General features: G+C 38.4%; 1 protein-coding gene across 6 annotated transcripts in view; it reads right to left on the bottom strand.

Moving 5' to 3' along the window:
- LOC145661112 (extracellular matrix organizing protein FRAS1-like) overlaps nt 1–17,445 on the bottom strand; it is a 3,375,101-nt gene that overhangs the window by 908,191 nt on the left and 2,449,465 nt on the right. For all 6 annotated transcript variants that reach the window (XM_081726561.1, XM_081726566.1, XM_081726573.1 and 3 more), the window contains one exon: nt 916–1,066. In XM_081726561.1, the coding sequence (XP_081582687.1) occupies nt 916–1,066 (151 nt within the window). The remainder of the gene's footprint in view (nt 1–915; nt 1,067–17,445) is intronic.

The following is a 17,445-nucleotide window of genomic DNA, read 5'->3' as shown; positions in this document are numbered from 1 at the left end:
TTTTAATAAACAGTAGACAAAATACAAATATTATTTAAAAAGTAATTAACAAGGAACACACACAACATGATAGGTCATCAATTGCCGTTAAATTAATTTTTCAAGTCGCTGCCATAACCTAGATTTTTGGGTAATTCAAATTCTGGTCACACTGTAATTTCTATGGATGACAACACTGAAAAATTCTTCCAATTCGTATTTTCGGGTGTAGAATAACATTATCTATTATTGAGGTAACTTACATTTCATTATCTTTTTTCACTTACGAAAAAATGGCAAAAGAAAAATTGTTAGGTTTTGAAACATATTTAGTAGTCTGCCCCTTAACATTTAGCAGACACGTCAAACCATCATCGCAGAAAAATCCATAGCCAGTACTTCAGATTGGAGCTAACACTGTACACAACGGAATACGATTCTTAACGGCTATGCAGACAATGTCTGTTATCTCGTACTGTAGTAGCATTGAGCAGTCTTCTGCCTGAGTATCGTTGCTTACATTTCTCTTCTGCCATTACTTTCATACATGTGTCAGTTTGTGACGACACGTCCTATAAAGCCATAAATTTCGCGGAACGAGAAGCTGCTTTCCCCTTTCGAGCAGCTTCTTTCTGACCATATGTCCCCTTTGAAGGAGTCATCTGTGTATACCTAGGTATTATGATCCATGAATCGAGTACACATCATAGTGATTGTCCACTTACCCGTTGTCCACTACATGAGTCCTACATAAAACACTGTTCACTGCCCTATTCCGTATATCGAACCAAGACCCATCCAAATAGCATTCCTTAAAACCTCAATCAATCTATGTCATACTATACCTTGCAAATGCTGTTGGAAGCATTCCGTCATTACTACTTGATTTTGCAACATTCACAAACAGCAGGGTAATACTTTGCGAATATTATTTACCTTGTGTGAAGGATGTCACCGTTACTTCCCGATTTGTGGAAAGATATAAAATTCCATATAACGGTTGTTTAGTTACAATATAAATAAGTTGATTAGGCGAACTGTCCAAATCACAGGTATTAAGCTCACGCTTAGATATGTGACCTATTGCCTGAAAGAGAAAAAAGTTTTCAAATATAATTAAAGACAATCAAAGTGGATTATTTAAGAACTATGATTTTTTGTTACAGTTTTAACAATGTAATTATATGATATTGTTACACATTTTACTTTATTTATTTATTTATTTTTATTATATATATTAGATCACTTATTTAATCACAAAATGTATTTAAAATAGAAAATAGTTTTCAGAAAGTAACTTATTCCTTCCATTTAATATTTTCAATGATTAAATTTAATTGTTGTATTTAAGTATCTATATAAATATTTAAATTATAAGTTGGACAAATTTAAAAAATCATAACACATACATACATATACATCAACACATACATATACAAAAAAATCACCTACCATTTGGTTGTTAATTGTTTAATTACACTTACTTTATAGGTAACTTATTGATTAGAAAAAAATAAAATCAACCCTACTTGATACTAAACACTTTTAGAATAGAATTTGCATGTTTTACGATGTATTTTCATAAATATATAAAGAATTTAATGGAAATTTGTTTATGTGTAAAATATTTCCAATGTTGCATTGTTATTTTTTATTATTGTAGATCTCTCTAACTTTATTTCCAAATTTCAATGCTCTTACTGTACTAAACCCTGTTCGGCGTAAGCTCTAAACTGAGATAAACAAAGCCACGTGAAACAAACTCTCGCTGATTTGCTGTTGTCCTACCGACGCTTGTACTCCTCCGCAAAATAGTTCATATGATTTGATTATTACTTTTACTATGAAGCTCCATATAAAACTGCTACATTATTGTAAATGATAAAAATATAATACGGATTATCTAATAATGCTGCAATCGAGTGTGGCTAATGAAACAATAGAAATAAACACTAAGCATATGCAGTAATTATGGCGCCAAATCAACTGTGGACGCATGTTCTGTTTTCAAGCCTGAAAGACGTCTGGCATGACTCCCGGTTTCGTGAGTGTTGTGGTAAAACACCAACAAAGTAAACTTTTATTCACTAAGCAACAATTGTTTACCAGCGAAATTCAAATATATTTTTTTAATCTTTCCAGCCTTTCTGTCTTTTCTGCTGCTGGAAATATCTGGACAACACGAGACAGTATTATAAAAATGCACGTGTATAATTTGCTCCTCCCCGTGGGGAGTGGGAGCGATACATCACTAGCCAGTCGTATTTGTGACAAGCGGAAGGATACAAATATTTTGTTTATCGGAGTTTAGAGCTTACGCTGAACAGAGATAGACGCCGTCAGGAATTACAAAAGAAAAATCTCTTCTAGTTCTTTACCAGTGGATAACGTGCCTATAATAGCGGCTACGTTCCCTCGTTGAGTGGCCATGCTAATGAGTTGAATTAGAAAAGATTTAGCTCGAGTGTCTCCTGATTTAATGGCTATACGCTTGCCAATTTCGTTAATAAATTTTGCGCCCTCTTGATCCCAGGATCAACTAGATTTAATTGCTATTGCAATAAACCAATACTTATCTAGGAGATTAACGTATTTATTTCTTTTTTCTTTTGCTCTTCGTGCAGCGATAAGTCCTTCTTTGGTCGATGAAAATTGTAGATTGGAGGGTGCATAAGTGTCCGAGCAAGTGAAATCCCAAATCAACGACTTTCCTTGCTTCCAGGGCACTAAGGTCATACCATCCGGCCTTTTTCCGTCTAAACGGCTGCACCCAATTGGTTCTCTTACTGCTGGCACCCCTGCGGATGTTAAGGCTCTCAAAATAATGTCATTCACATTCGAATGGCATGAATGTCTGCCGGCACTGCTTTTGCATGACAGACCGTGTAAACCTCTTTTATCTACGAGAGCGTTGCAGCTTGGGCAGTGGTGTTGTTCGCATATATTTGCTCCTAGTCGAAGGGTGACGGACACTCAGAAACTTTCGTTGTCTAGGTGTAGTCCGAGAGAAGGTGATGGTAGAACTTGAAGCAATGCTCCGTTTTCAGGGGACATGACAGCAAGTAATCTGACCTTATCTTCGATGTTATTAGAAGTTTGCAATAATGAATCCAAACGGTAATTCACGATAGACTCGTCCCAGACCGACTGATTATTTCGACTTTCGGGAGCCGGGGGTCTGACCCAACTAAATTTGACCATCTGGCTATGCAGTCCTGCACATCCGCGTTAGTGACTTCAACTTCTCTCTCAAGGAGGGTTCCAATCAATTGTCTTGAACTATAGAAAGAGGCCAGAAAAGACGGAATAGCCAAATCCGTGGCGCGACGTATTCCAAGACCTCCATTTCTGACTGGTAGTGATGCTTGTAGCCATGCTTCTTCACTGAGGGTACAATTAAGAATATTCTCCAGTCCTGTTTTAAGAGCATAGTCGAATTTCTCAAGTAGATTATCGTTCCCCCAGCAGGGGGAACAACGTAGAAAATAATCTTGGGATCGAGAAAGATGCTGTGAGGAGATAAAATGCTGAATGTGCAGAAAGTTTGGAAAGGCGTGAAAGTAGAAGATCTAAAGATGAAATCTTTTCCAGTAATATCTTGCTCTTTGTGTCTGGTGTAAGAGCCGCTCCCAGCAGTTCGGCGCTAGAAGATGTTAATAATTTAATTCCAGGCGCCGCCTCGTTGAATCTATCATAGAGATTTTGAGTGTCAGCATTCGTTACTACTAGAAAGCCGATTTCGCATTTCGAGTAATTGAGATACAATCCGATCGATGTTGCTTGTGTGCGTATATGATCTAAAGTATGTAATACTGACTCACAAGGGAACCTTCCGAAAATGATAGTTGCAGTGAAAGATGCGGCCTATGCCAATTGAAAAAGTTGTAACAGAGATGAGCATTCCCAAAAAATTAGCTGCCCATAGCAATAGGTTCAAGAAATATAAGGAGTGGAAGTTCGGGAAACAGCAAGGTTGGACAAGGGGGTAAAGTGCAAATTCCGCAAAAAAGGGGGGCACGGCAAAATACAATGCTGACAAGTGATGTATAGAAAGAGACTTGCCACGATAGGGAACAAATGAAGGCCACCAGTTGGGTTAACAATGTTGCCAACTGCAATGAAAAGTATATGTTTTGCAAAGAGCACTATATGTAGTGAGTGCAATATTCACTATCATGTAGAACATAAGATATGACGTGTATAATCAGTGGTACAATCTAACAAAAGAGAATAGATAAAACAGAAGCACGAAAAATACGGAAAAGACGAAGTTGGCCATAATGCACCACATTTAATCACGATCTGTGCATATTAGAATGAACAAAACAAGAAGCACCGACTATGCAGGAAACCGACGTACTTAGAGTCGAAAAGAAAAACGAGTTCCAAAGTTGGCAGCACTGGCCATGAAAATCCAGACAATTCTAATATAGTTAGGCCACCCGATTCACAAAATAAAATTCCGGAAGAGGCATTAGCCTTCGCATCATTTGTACATGCTCGTCCACATTGTACGTGCAATTGTTCGATGAGACAATGGTCCAAACAGAAGATACATTTGCAGTAAGCACAGCGGAATACTGCCAATCCGTCATACATGGTACAATGATCGCCTGTGAATGTCTCGAGTGAATGTACATATCCACACCAGTAGAAAGCAAACATAATCAAAGGCTTGATCTGCTGTGTGTTCCTGTCTGCAGTACTATCACCGCCTACATGATGTATCCAGAGTGTCCCACCTAACACTGCGACTGAAATAGTTTCAAAGCGAAAAAAAAATGTGACACATCCAGTTGTGCAGGAATGTACCCATGTCAGCGGGCGAGAAACTTCTGTGAGACGCAAGTGCCCCCAAGTCCCCCATCATAAGGTCCCAGGGGCCAACTTCAAACTTTCAAATAGCACCATCGGTCGAGTTATATTTCTTTCGATAAATCATGGAATATGCAACAACGCATATCAGAAATATTTACTATATGGGATTTCAAAATGGCCGAAAAAAATATCTGCTCGGTGACAAGAACAACGTGCATTTTTGGCGGCCATTTTGAAACCCGTGCTTCATATGGCAAATGTTTCTTATAGGCGGTGTTGTATCTATCCAGAGAAATATCATCCGCCCCCTGTTCCCATTCGAAATGTCGCGGTTGACCCCTCGAGCCTTATGATGGGGACCCTGGGGACTTGCTTCTTACAAAGTTTTCTTGGCCCTCGACATGAGTACATTCCTGTGCAATTGGATTTGCAACATCTCTTTTCGCTTCGCAGCAATTTGAGATCACAATGTTTGATGCCATGTTAAGACACAACATATATTTGTGACGGCCATTTTGAAAAACATGCTTCATATAGCAAATGCTTCCTATATGTGTTGTTGCAAATTCTATGATCTGTCGAGAGAGGTATCACTCGGTGCCTGTTGCCATTTGAAAGTTTGAAGTTGGCTCCTGTGGCCCTATGATGGGGATCCTGGGGGCACTTGCTTCTCACAGACTTTTATCATCCCCTGACATTGGTGCATTCCTACATAACTGGATCTGTCACATTTTTGTTCGTTTCTCAAATCTTTCAGGTCACAAAGTTTGGTGGGACACCCTGTATATTCCCACATACGACCCAACCATGACATAATGTTTACTTCTATTATAGGTTGTTGGCTCAACCCAACCATTTCATGTTCCCCGACTTGGCATTGCCTCAATCACTCTAGCATTGATGCATTGCGAGTGATGCCTGTTGCCGTAATTTTCTTTTTGTGAAGCGAGTGGCCTAACTATATTAGAATTGTCTGGATGTTCATGGCCAGTGCTGCCAACTTTGGAACTCGTTTTTCTTTTCGACTCTAGGTACGTCGGTTTCCTGCATAGTCGGTGCTTCTTGTTTTGTTCATTCTAATATGCACAGATCGTGATCAAATGTGGCGCATTATGGCCAACTTCGTCTTTTCCGTATTTTTCGTACTTCTGTTTTTTCTATTTTCTTTTGTTAGATTGTACCACTGATTATACACGTCATATCTTATGTTCTACATGATACTGAATATTGCACTCAACTCATATAGTGCTCTTTGCAAAACATGTATTTTTTATTGCAGTTGGCAACACTGTTAACCCTACTGGTGGTCTCCATTTGTTCCCTATTGTGGCAAGTCTCTTTCTATACATCACTTGCCGGCATTGTGTTTTGACGTGCCCCCCTTTTTTGCGGAATTTGCACTTTTCCCCCTTGTCCAACCTCTGTTTCCCGAACTTCCACCCCTTATATTTCTTGAACCTATAGCTATGGGCAGCTAATTTTTTTGGGAATGCTCATCTCTGTTACAGATCTTTCAATTGGCATAGGCCATATCTTTCACTGCAACTATCATTTTCGGAAGGTTCCCTTGTCAGTTTCTCCGGGTATAGTGCCATCATCTAAATACCAAATGTTGAGCTCAGTATTAATATCTCTAATTATAGGGTGAAGAGTTAATGCAAATAGAGCAGGACCTAGTGGATCTCCCTGTTGAACTCCACGTTGTGAAAGGATAATATTATCTCCTATAAAAAGGTAGCTAGGTTGTGAGTAGCTCTGGTATATATATGGAAAGAAAGAAGGGAAGTGGCTTTTAACTGGAGACAGCATTGAATCTCGGTTAATTTCGTTGAAAGCATTTTTGAAATCTGTTTTAAGTAGAGCTTTAGGTTGAGGATGTTGAGAGGAATGATACATTCGTGCAGCATGGACTTCAATTTCAGCTCCGTAGGGCACGCAGACTCCTAGCTGGTGTGGGGATAATACATCAATTAATGATCCTCGCTTTCTGGAGCATATAATGTTAGCTGTGATTCGCCTCCACACATTCCCAACTGCTACTGGTCGAATGCCACCACTTTTCTTCTTGAGCGCAATGAGTGAAGCACCGAAAAAAATCGGATTTATTACAACTGGTAATTTTCCTGAAACTACCGGATTTAATAATTCGCAGATTGAGTTGATTAAGCGCTCTTTCGTCTCGGAATCTTGAATCATAATAAGATCTTTTAGAATCGCTGGATGGAGATTATCTATTCCACCTGCTGAACCCACCGGAAACGATTTAAGAGCTTTGGTGAATTCTAATGATGATAATTTAGTATGAATAAAGAATGTCTCGGGAGGTTTAGGAAAGTTCAATGAATTAGAGTGAGCAGGATGTTTTTCTCTAAGGGATTGCAGAACTGATTTATCAGGAGTAGTTAAAATATCTTCGGAAGTTAATAGTCCCACTGCTCCTCGTATGTCTCCCTCTGCCAATTTCTCTTCAATGGTCTTGATATTAAATGAGTTGGACGTTGGCGATTGACGAGGTTTGTACGTATGCATAAAAAGTGCTGATAGAGTATCCGTATGCGATTCTGACCAAGTCCTGACTCTGTGCTTTATCCACGATGTGAGATTGGTGCCTTTTTCGGAATGTGGTGGAATACAGAGTACTGCATATGGGTATAGGAAAAGCTCTGTCCAAGACTCAAGATTGTTACGTACCTTTCGTATTACGTCTCGAAGAGATTCTACTACGGCCGATCTAGCTTCTCGAGGGACTCGGCGAAGAACTGGAATGTTGGCTTTGAGATGAGCGAGTACATCACAAAAGTGAGATATAGAGTCTTCAGAATTGAAATCTATGCCATCAAGAACTATTTTACTGGATGATAGTGCGTTATTAGAAAGTATATGATGGCATCTCCCTTTGTGAATAGCTAAACCTTCTGGTTGAAAAAAATGTCTGTTGCATTGAGAGCATGATATACTATTTGGTACATCTGAGCTATCGCCTGTATTTGTACTTTGGATTAGGGTGAAAGTTTTGTGCTATGTTACGTTGATAGAGTCAAAATTTGTATTATTGGTTGGATTTTCATTATATAATGCTGCATCGCATAGTCTCATTAGTGGGTTGTCATTTTTATCAAACTTGTCCATATTATTTTGGCTAATAATATGCGTTTACTTAAATGGTATTCATTGTTGAAATCTTTGCTGAATGGATATATTTCGAAATTGAGTTAAAGGATAAAGAACTCGTCTGTTTATGGAATTTGGCGGATTTCAAGGTTCCATTTTAAAATTAGTCAATGAATTTGTGACTATTCAACTTGTATCTGTTCGAATTTGAAGAATAAATGGAAAGTTTCCGTTGAACTAGCACTCATTGTTGGAAAGTCTCGAAATTATAAACACCAACCGTTATTTCTGTTTTTTACTTGTGGTTCTGTTATCACTGAACTAATTTCAAAAAGGTTTTCACTAAAACTGTTTTCAAAACACAATCAACATCCTTGCATTAAATCCCCTCTCCAAGATGAACCACTCTACCAGAAAAGACAATTCACCTGCGTGCAGTTAGCCCACCTTCATGATAAATTTAAAATTATTTTTATGTCATTCGTTTGATCATCGTTTGATCAGGTTTGATCAACAATTTTCAACGTTTGATCAACTTTAGTAACAGAGATATAAGGGTTCCAAAATGGGGGGCCAGCCCGTCTTCACCTCCGATTCGACTTTTTCTTATGCCAATCGTTTGATCATCGTTTGATCAGGTATGATCAACAATTTTTAACGATTGATCAGCTTTATTAACATAAATATAAGCGATATTTAGTAGGGGTGGCTAACTACATGCTAGCCCCCCCCCCCTTCACGTCAGATTCAAAATTTTTTGATGTCAATCGTTTGATCATCGTTTGATCAGGATTGATCAATAATTTTCAACGTTTGATCAACTTTAGTAACATATATGAGGGTTATAAAATGGGGTGCCAGCCGCCCTACACTTCCGATTCGATATTTTCTAATGTCAATCGTTTAATCTTCGTTTGATCAGGTATGACCAACAATTTTTAACGTTTGATCAACTTTACTAACAGAGCTATAAAAGTGAGATAAGTTTGAGAAAGAAACAATGATAAATTGCCGCCTACCAGGGGAAACATTCGGTTATCTACCCAGCGACGCAAATCTGTATTCAACATAGGGGAGGGGGAGGGACGGATAAGACCCTTAGGAATGTTTTAAAGATGTTTAAAATATTTATGAAGTTGAAAACTGTGGTTTGGAGTATCAGAAAACTAGAATTGTCTTTAGGGATGCGCACGAGACAAAATATGTGGCTGTCTCGTCTCGAAAATGTTCTGTCAAAGTGGTGTCTCGACTCGAAAAACGTATATTTTTCTATTGGAAGAGCCGTGTCTTTACTACTCGAATTTTGTCAGGAAATTCCTGTCTCGACTCGTCTCGTGCACATCCCGAATTGTCTTCAACATTGGGAGACCTGCAGGGGCAGACTTGAGACTATTCTGAGAGGACATAAATTTCTTCTCACTTTCCTTTGTGGTAATCGGACACAAATAATCATATTTTCCCCCAAAACACATTTCAAATGGAATTATTGGGGGACAGTCCCTCTCAGTTCCAAGATTGGAGGGGACTCATCCTCCCGGAGTTTCGCCAGTGTATCTACCTATGCAGAAAATTAAAGTAAATCGGAATTCTATATGCTAAGAGGATGGACCAATAAAATGAGTGCAGAAAGTTGGAGAGTATAAATTCTCTTCTTTTCGTTTAAAGTGATTCAAATAGCGCGTTGTTTCACAATAATGAGACAAAGAGAGTCAAGATAGGTATGTAAAACTAAAATGAAAAGAGGGTTTTTTTGGTTTTTTAATTCTCTTGGACCATGGAGTAGTGAAGAAACTCCTGAATCAGCAATATCAAATAACAGCTGAAGCATCTTTATGCATCCATTTACGGTAAATACCGTATTGTGATCAGGCCGGTAGCCTGCCCAAAAATGTAGGGGGGCGGCTGAAGTTAGGGGGGACCCGATCCAACCATATTATAGTTCATCACTATATTATAGTTCATTTGCAGGCCTACCGTGAAAATTTTAGAGGGGACCCGCAAAAATTTAGGGGGTCCCGGCCCCCCTAGACCCTCCCTGGATACGGGGCTGATTGTGATCTTTCGTGTACAGTCGGAAACAATAAGTAAAGGTGGAGGTATAAGAAACAATAGGTCCAACCTATCCTTAATATTGTTTCTGACTGTACATCTACTCTTGCTTACTTCTTACTTATTTCTGTATAATTTCCTTGTGTGGGCTGCTAACAAACTTTAAACGTTTAGGTACTTGTGTGCTCAAGGACGTAGACATTTCGAGACCTTAGGCAACAAATATTTCGTCGTCGCTTGCCCCCCCTTCGGTGCCTTCACCTAGACGAAACTTACACTTTTCTTAGTATCTGTTAATAATTATGTTTGAAAGTTTCTACAAACATTTTAAATTATAGACAAAAATACATGTTATTATCTTTGCTATTTTATTTCAAAACTTAACTTTTCATATTGATGTATGTAATTTATATCAGATTGCACTAGTGTAATACAAAAGCAATGCCGAAGGCGTTATTCGGAGTTATATATTTTTATGCATTTTGTACTTTTAAATATTTTACATAAACATTATTCTTCTCGTGCTAAACCGAGTACTTCTACCATATAGATATATAGTGTATTACAATTTATACACTATGTTAAGTGTGGCAAGTGCAAACCATCATATCTTTCACTTACGAGCCGCCACCGCTATCCATTTTACTTTCTTCTCTACCTAGAACATTGATGTGCTTGCTTGGAAAGAACTAAAATATATTTAATTGTTATTTATTTGTAACAGTGTTCGTCTGACGGCATTTTCTTTGATAAGGACACCAGTGACCGCCATGACGTACAAAGCAGCCGCAGGTTCCCGTGTAAGCTAATTTTAAAATACCTGTATATATGATGAACATTTTTCGAAGGCAAAAGTAAGGTTACTTTTTTGAAGAAATCAGGGGTGTAGACAGCAGGTTTAAGTAGGAGGGAAGCTTCGTTTTTGAAGAGGGGCCAGGTACGGTACAATGCATAAAACAAACAAACAAAAAAAAAAACATGTGTTTCAGTTAGTGTTTTTTGAGACCTGAAAAATCGGAAAATTTTTGTTTCCTTCCGGAAAACTAAAAACACTGTTATTTACCTTTATTATTATTATTATTATTATTATTATTATTATTATTATTATTATTATTATTATTGCTTTTTCTCCATAAATTATGTTCCAGGTAGTTTTTATTATGTTTCATCAAGAACTACTGAACCGGACCAAACATTATACCTTTGTGTATAACTATTTCAATTTAAGCCCTTGGACACACAACCTATCTATAAAGGTTACCAAGAAAGTTATATTATATCGCTTCCCCCCCTCACCTTCGAACATCGATGTATTACCTCTGGCTAAGACTACCTGGAAAATTAAAGGTATTCCCCATCAGCATCGACGATCTCCTGCCAACGTTCTGGGAGACCATGGATTCCATCGCGGTAGAACTTCGTGGAGCGTGAAGCGAAGAAGATATCAAGTGAATTTTGTATCTCTACTAGGGATTTGAACTGGCATCCTCTAAGGTGACTGTCCAAGGGATGGAACAGGTGATAATCGTACGGTGCAATGTCCGGGGAGTATAGCCTATGCAATAGTGTTTCCCATTCAAGGCATAGAATGGTGTGCCGGGTCATCCTTACCACTTGGGGCTTAGCGTTATCCTGTAACAGGAGGACCCGTTAGCGATTCAGAACTGCTGGCTCCACATCTTTGAGTTTTCCTTCGACACGGCTCAACTGCTGACAGTACACAGTTGCATTGATGCTCTGACTAATTGGTAGCAGTTCCCGATGCACGATGCAGCGAGCACTCCACCCAACACACAAGAGAACTTTCTTCTGGTGCAGTGCTGGTTTCGACTGTTTTGGAACTGGTTCATGGATGCTAACCAATGATGGCGGCACCGTGGAGCTTCGTACAGGTCCCACTTATCATCACATATCGACACCCTGTCCAAAAATGGCTCCTTCCTCAGATGAGACGACAAAGAAACACAGGTGTCTGTTCGCGTTGCCTTCTGGCCCGGAGTTTAATCATGTGGGATTCATCGACCCAACTTGTAGTGTCTCCACAGGTGGTGGAGGTGCTGCCGAATGATTTCTTCACTCACATTGAATTGTAGTCCCAGTTCCTTACACGTCTGGCACTGTTAGCTTAAATTGCTGCTTCCAGATCTTCATTTTGTACATGTGTTGGTCTTCCAGCATGTGATGCGTCTTCGAGTGTTTCGTCACCGTCCTTAAACTTGTTAAAGTACCACTGCACTATCCGCGTAGTCACGACACCCTCACAAAAGGCCTGGCATATCTTCTACTTCACTGCAGCGTCATTTGACCCCAGTTTGAACTCGTACAGCATACACGCCCTTATGATTCTGTGGAGGTCCCATATTCACTCTGTCCTTACGCAAGTTCACGGAATAACTGAACTATCACAACCAGTTAGTACGTTGGATATACCCACACCAACAACTGACCTTCGCCTTATCTCCATTCGCATTCAACTCACGGTGTGAGGGCCAATGGATCACATACCTCCACAAAAAGGGACAGAACATTCTTGGCTACCTTTATACATAAGACTGATCTCTGCAATTGCACTTAATTTCTTTAAGATTTCCTGACAAAATATTTATTTATTATTCGTCACTAAATAACATAATTATTTTATTAACAGCTATATATCCTGTTACACATCAAGTAGCATTAAAAAGAGCGAATGAAATCCGAACTGAAAAACTGAAAAAAAAACGTTATTTTCCACTAAATTTTCCATCTGATAAAAAAATTAAAAAACACTAGTTACATATAAAAATATGTAAAATATCGTTACTAATTAGTTTAGTGCCGTTATTTGATGGTAGTATTTGAAGTACCTTGTTAAAACATTTGACTTCAAACTGTCAAATATGAATCGCAGTAAATTAAAGACTTCGGGGCAAAAACCCGTCAAGTCCAAAAAGTGAGAGTGTAAAGCAGATAGCTTCACAAGATTTTCTCGCCATGAGATTTTCTTCAAACTTGGCACATACTAGACCGAAAATAAATATACACTTTTTTGTTTCTTTCGAGAAATAAGTTAAGGAGGCCAAAGGGCCCCTTTTCAAAAAGGGCCTCCTTGATTGAAAGGGTCACATTAAAGAAATGAAACTCTGCCGATGGAAAGATTACTTAAAAATAGGAAATACGTGTTTTGTCGTTTTTGCGAGAATAGAGTTGTAGAGGGCACTGGCCCCCTTCGAAATGATAAAGGACACAACCCTTAGGAAATTGGATTTCCATGGAATTGCTTGAAACCGTGATATGTTCTAGATGTTATGTTCCTAAGAAAACGTCTCAATTGGCACAACCACAAATCACTGACCGTTTGGCCACTACAGGGCCACTTTTTTGAAAACAGCCGAAGATAGTGATATTATGGATTTCGATTAAAATGACTGAAACTGTGATATGTTGTGATCCTGAGAAAAAGTCTGAACAAGCCAAGAAGCACAACCGCCAATAACTGTCTGGTTACTACAGGGTGGCCTTTTTGGAAAAAGAAGGTAACGGTATTCTGAATTTAGGTGGAATTGCTTGTAACCGTGATATGTTGTAGATATTATGACCCTGAGGAAAAGTCTTCACGGGCACAACTACCACTCACTGGCCATTTGGCTGCTACGAGACCACTGTTTTGAAAGCAACCGAAAACAGTGATCTTGTGGATTTCGGTGAAAATGAGTGAAACTGTTATGTTGTAGATATTGTGATCCTGAGAAAAGGTTTTAATGGACACAACCACTAATCACTGACCGTTTAACCACTACGAGGACACTTTTTTGAAAGCAGCCGATCGCGCCAAAATGACAGAAACCGTGATATGTTGTAGATATTGTCATCCTGAGAAAAAGTCTCAATGGACACAAGCACAAATCACTAATCGTTTGGTCACCACAGGGCTACTTTCTTGAAAACAGGTGAGTACAACGATGTTCTGGATTTCAGTAAGATTTAGTAAGACTAAGATATGTTGAAGATCTCATCATGAGAAAAAGTCTTAATGGACACAACTATCGAATTATGACCGTTTGGCCACTCCAGGCTCAGATTTGTTTTTTTAAAAAACAGCCGAGTATAATGACATTTTTTATTTCAGTGTAAATGAATGAAATTGTGATACGTTGTAAGTCGTGATTCTGAGAAAAAATGTCTAGGACATTCTAGAGTTTTCCTTTGTCTCGCAAAATGAGCATCTGAATGTTATCAACCGGTATGCTTAAATAATATTGGCCGCTACTCTTCCATCCCTTTTTCGGGTTGTGAGATAATTTAGAACTTTTCATGATTTTATACAATTCTACCAGAATTCCAGGTATCCTTCCTTCTTTTGTTTTAAAAAATGTGGCCCCGTTGTTGCTAAATGGTCACTGATTGGTGTTTGTGTCCATTAAGACTTTTTCTCAGGGTCACAATATCTACAACATATCAAGATTTCAAACAACTCCATCGACATCCAGAATAACGTTACCTTCTGCTGTTTTCAAAAAAGTGGTCCTGTAGTGGCTAAACGGTCAGTGATCGTCGGCTGTGCTTATTGAGACATTTTCTCTGGATCACAACATTTACAACATATCAGAGTTTCAGTCATTTTGATCGAAATCCACAATATCAGGATATTCGGCTGCTTTTAAAAACGTGGCCCTGCAATGGTCAAACGATCAGTGATTTGTGGTTATATCCGTTAAGACTTATTCTCAAGATTACAATATCTACAGCATATCACGGTTTTAATAATTTTTACTGAAATCCAGAATTTCGTTATCATCGGCTGTTTTTAAAAAAGTGGCCCTGTAGTGGCCAAACGGTCAGTGATTTGTGGTTGTGTCCATCGAGATTTTTTCTCAGAAACATGATATCTACAACATATCACGGTTTCAAGCAGTTCCACGAAAATCCTATTTCCGTAAAGATTGTGCGGGGTCCTTTGTCACTTCGAATTGGGCATTGGCCCTGTAACCCTTTCTCGCAAAAACGACAAAACCGGTATTCCCTACTTTGAAGTCATCTTTTCATGGGCAGAGTTTAGTTTCTTTAAAGTGGCCCTTTTAATCAAGGAGACCCTTTTTTGAAAAGGGGCCCTTTGCCCACTTCAACCTATTTCCCGAAAGAAACAAAAAATACTTGTCGATTTATTTTCGGTCTTGTATATATGTGCCAAGTTTGAAGGAAATCTGATGAAGAGAAACGGAAAATTATTATTTATATATAAACATTAAAGCTGTCGTTTGGGGGGGAGGAAGTCATTTCGGGGGCTGGCCCCGTTGGGAGTCCCCCGTGGCTACACCCCTGGAAGAGATAAAAAAAACTATGCAAGCCGTTCTCCTTGTCATGGCACCCAAGCAAGGGGTTCCTCACACCCTTTTCTCTGCTAGTCACTTTGACTCAGGTGGATGAAACAAAGATCAGCAGTGTGTCAGAAATATAAACATCTAGAACCGGTTTTCTTTTATCTTCATTAAAATAATAATAATAAATACAAATTTCCATTTGTAGAATGCAATAATTCCGCGTGAGTCGATGAATGCTTTAACTTTGTAATTGAATCTGGAACACTATCACAAAATTATTCGTGCATCGTTACTGGTTCTTAGTGCAACAACCCCTAACGTTAGTGGTTCATTAGTGTAGGTGCTACAAGTAAAATATCATTGGGGTCATGATGAACCTGCCCACACTTCAAGCACTAATGAAAAAAATTGTGCCATTCGTTAGTGCATCATTGGTATTTCTAGAAAAAAAATAACAGTTTGTATGGAATTTGATATTTCTGAAATTGTCACCCCCACACAAAAAATCTTGAATAAATCCCAAAATATGGTAACGCTAACATTAGTGCTCAGTGCGTTTAAGAGAACTAACGATGCACTTACGATTGCCGTTAACCCATGTAACCTATCTATGTCAGTTAGTATGAAATTTGATATTTCTGATGTCGGACCACCCACCGAAAATATTGAATATCTCCCACAATAGGGTAATACTAACCTTAGTGCTTAGTGCGTTTTAGTGCACTAATAATGTACTAATGATGTGATAAGTTTGGTGAAAATCTATCTGCATAAAGACGGGTGGCGAGAAAACTTCATATGAAGAAAGACTCCACCAAAAATCTTCAAATACTCGTAAACTCTGATAGCACTAACGTTAGTTCTTAGTGCACTAATGTGCACTAACGATGCAATTCCGATGGACGACGTTTGGTGTAATTTGGGAGAGGTGAGGGGCCAACATCAGACACGTAAGTTGATGGTTTGTTCATGGTAGATTGCATAAGTTTAAGATCAATTTTCTCGAAATACTGGGAGGCCACAATTTTTTAAAAAAAATGTGCAAAAGTGTACAAAATGCATACATTATTTTTGTTTACTTAAGTCATCGGTATGAAGATTCCGCACTCCAAGTTGATGGTTGAGTTCGAAATTTTAGAGCTAATTTTCTGGAAACACAGGGGTGAACAAAATTATTTGTGTTTAGTTGATTTTGACTTTAACGTCCTCTCAGCAGCGAGGCTATATGAGGCGGAACCTACTGATTAACGTGGAATCCGAACCACATGAGCTCCCGCTGGGAATCGAACTCAGATCTCCCACACCAAAGGCGCTTACGCTACCGCTTAGCCACGGAGGAGTTCACAAAATTATTTGAATGCTGTACAAAATTCTACGGGACAGGTACAATCTTATTTGCTTAGTATATGTCTGATATTGACAATCGGCACTCCAAGTTGATGGTTTGCTTATGGCAGAAACCACAACTTTAAGGCCATTTTTTTCGAAATACAGGGGTATACAAATTTTTAAAAGGTGTACAAAAGTGTACAAAATTCGTAGATTATTTTTGTCTACTTAAGTCTTCGATATGAACACTCTGTACTCCAACATGATCGTTTCGAAACTTTGACGGTAATTTTCTCGAAACACAGAAGAGTACAAAATTATTTTAAAGGTGTACAAAATTGTACGAAATTCACATATTATTTTTAGCTAACTAAATCTCGAATGTGGTGATTCCGCACTCGAACGTCAAGTTGGAGTGCGGAATTTTGATCGCAAATTTCTGGAAACATATGGGTGTACAAACGTTTTTAGAAGATGTACAAAATGTGTACAATGTGATTTGCCGATTCCGGACTCCAAGTTGACGACCTTTATTAAACGTTTAATAGTGTTTATATATTTAATTCGATTATATACGTCACGCATTTCTTTACTTTTAATGATTTTGCATAAATATTATTCTTACCATGCGAAGCCCAGCATTTCAGCCAAACGGTATTTATGTAATTGTTCCCTTTCTATTACACATTCTTGTTTCATTGTTTGAAAAGACACTTAAAATACACTTAAATACACTTAATAGTTATTTATTTCTAGCAATGTTACAAGTCTCTGTAATAAAGTTAATCAAACGTTCGCAATTGTTCAAACCTGAATAAACGTAGATAAAACAACTGATATGAGAAAACACCAAATCGAA

Source organism: Thermobia domestica, chromosome 1 (assembly GCF_964235325.1).
Source record: "Thermobia domestica chromosome 1, izTheDome1.hap1.1, whole genome shotgun sequence".
NCBI classification, from domain to species: domain Eukaryota; kingdom Metazoa; phylum Arthropoda; class Insecta; order Zygentoma; family Lepismatidae; genus Thermobia; species Thermobia domestica.
Note: the sequence above shows the minus strand (reverse complement) of the source record. Positions and strands in the feature narration are given on the sequence as shown.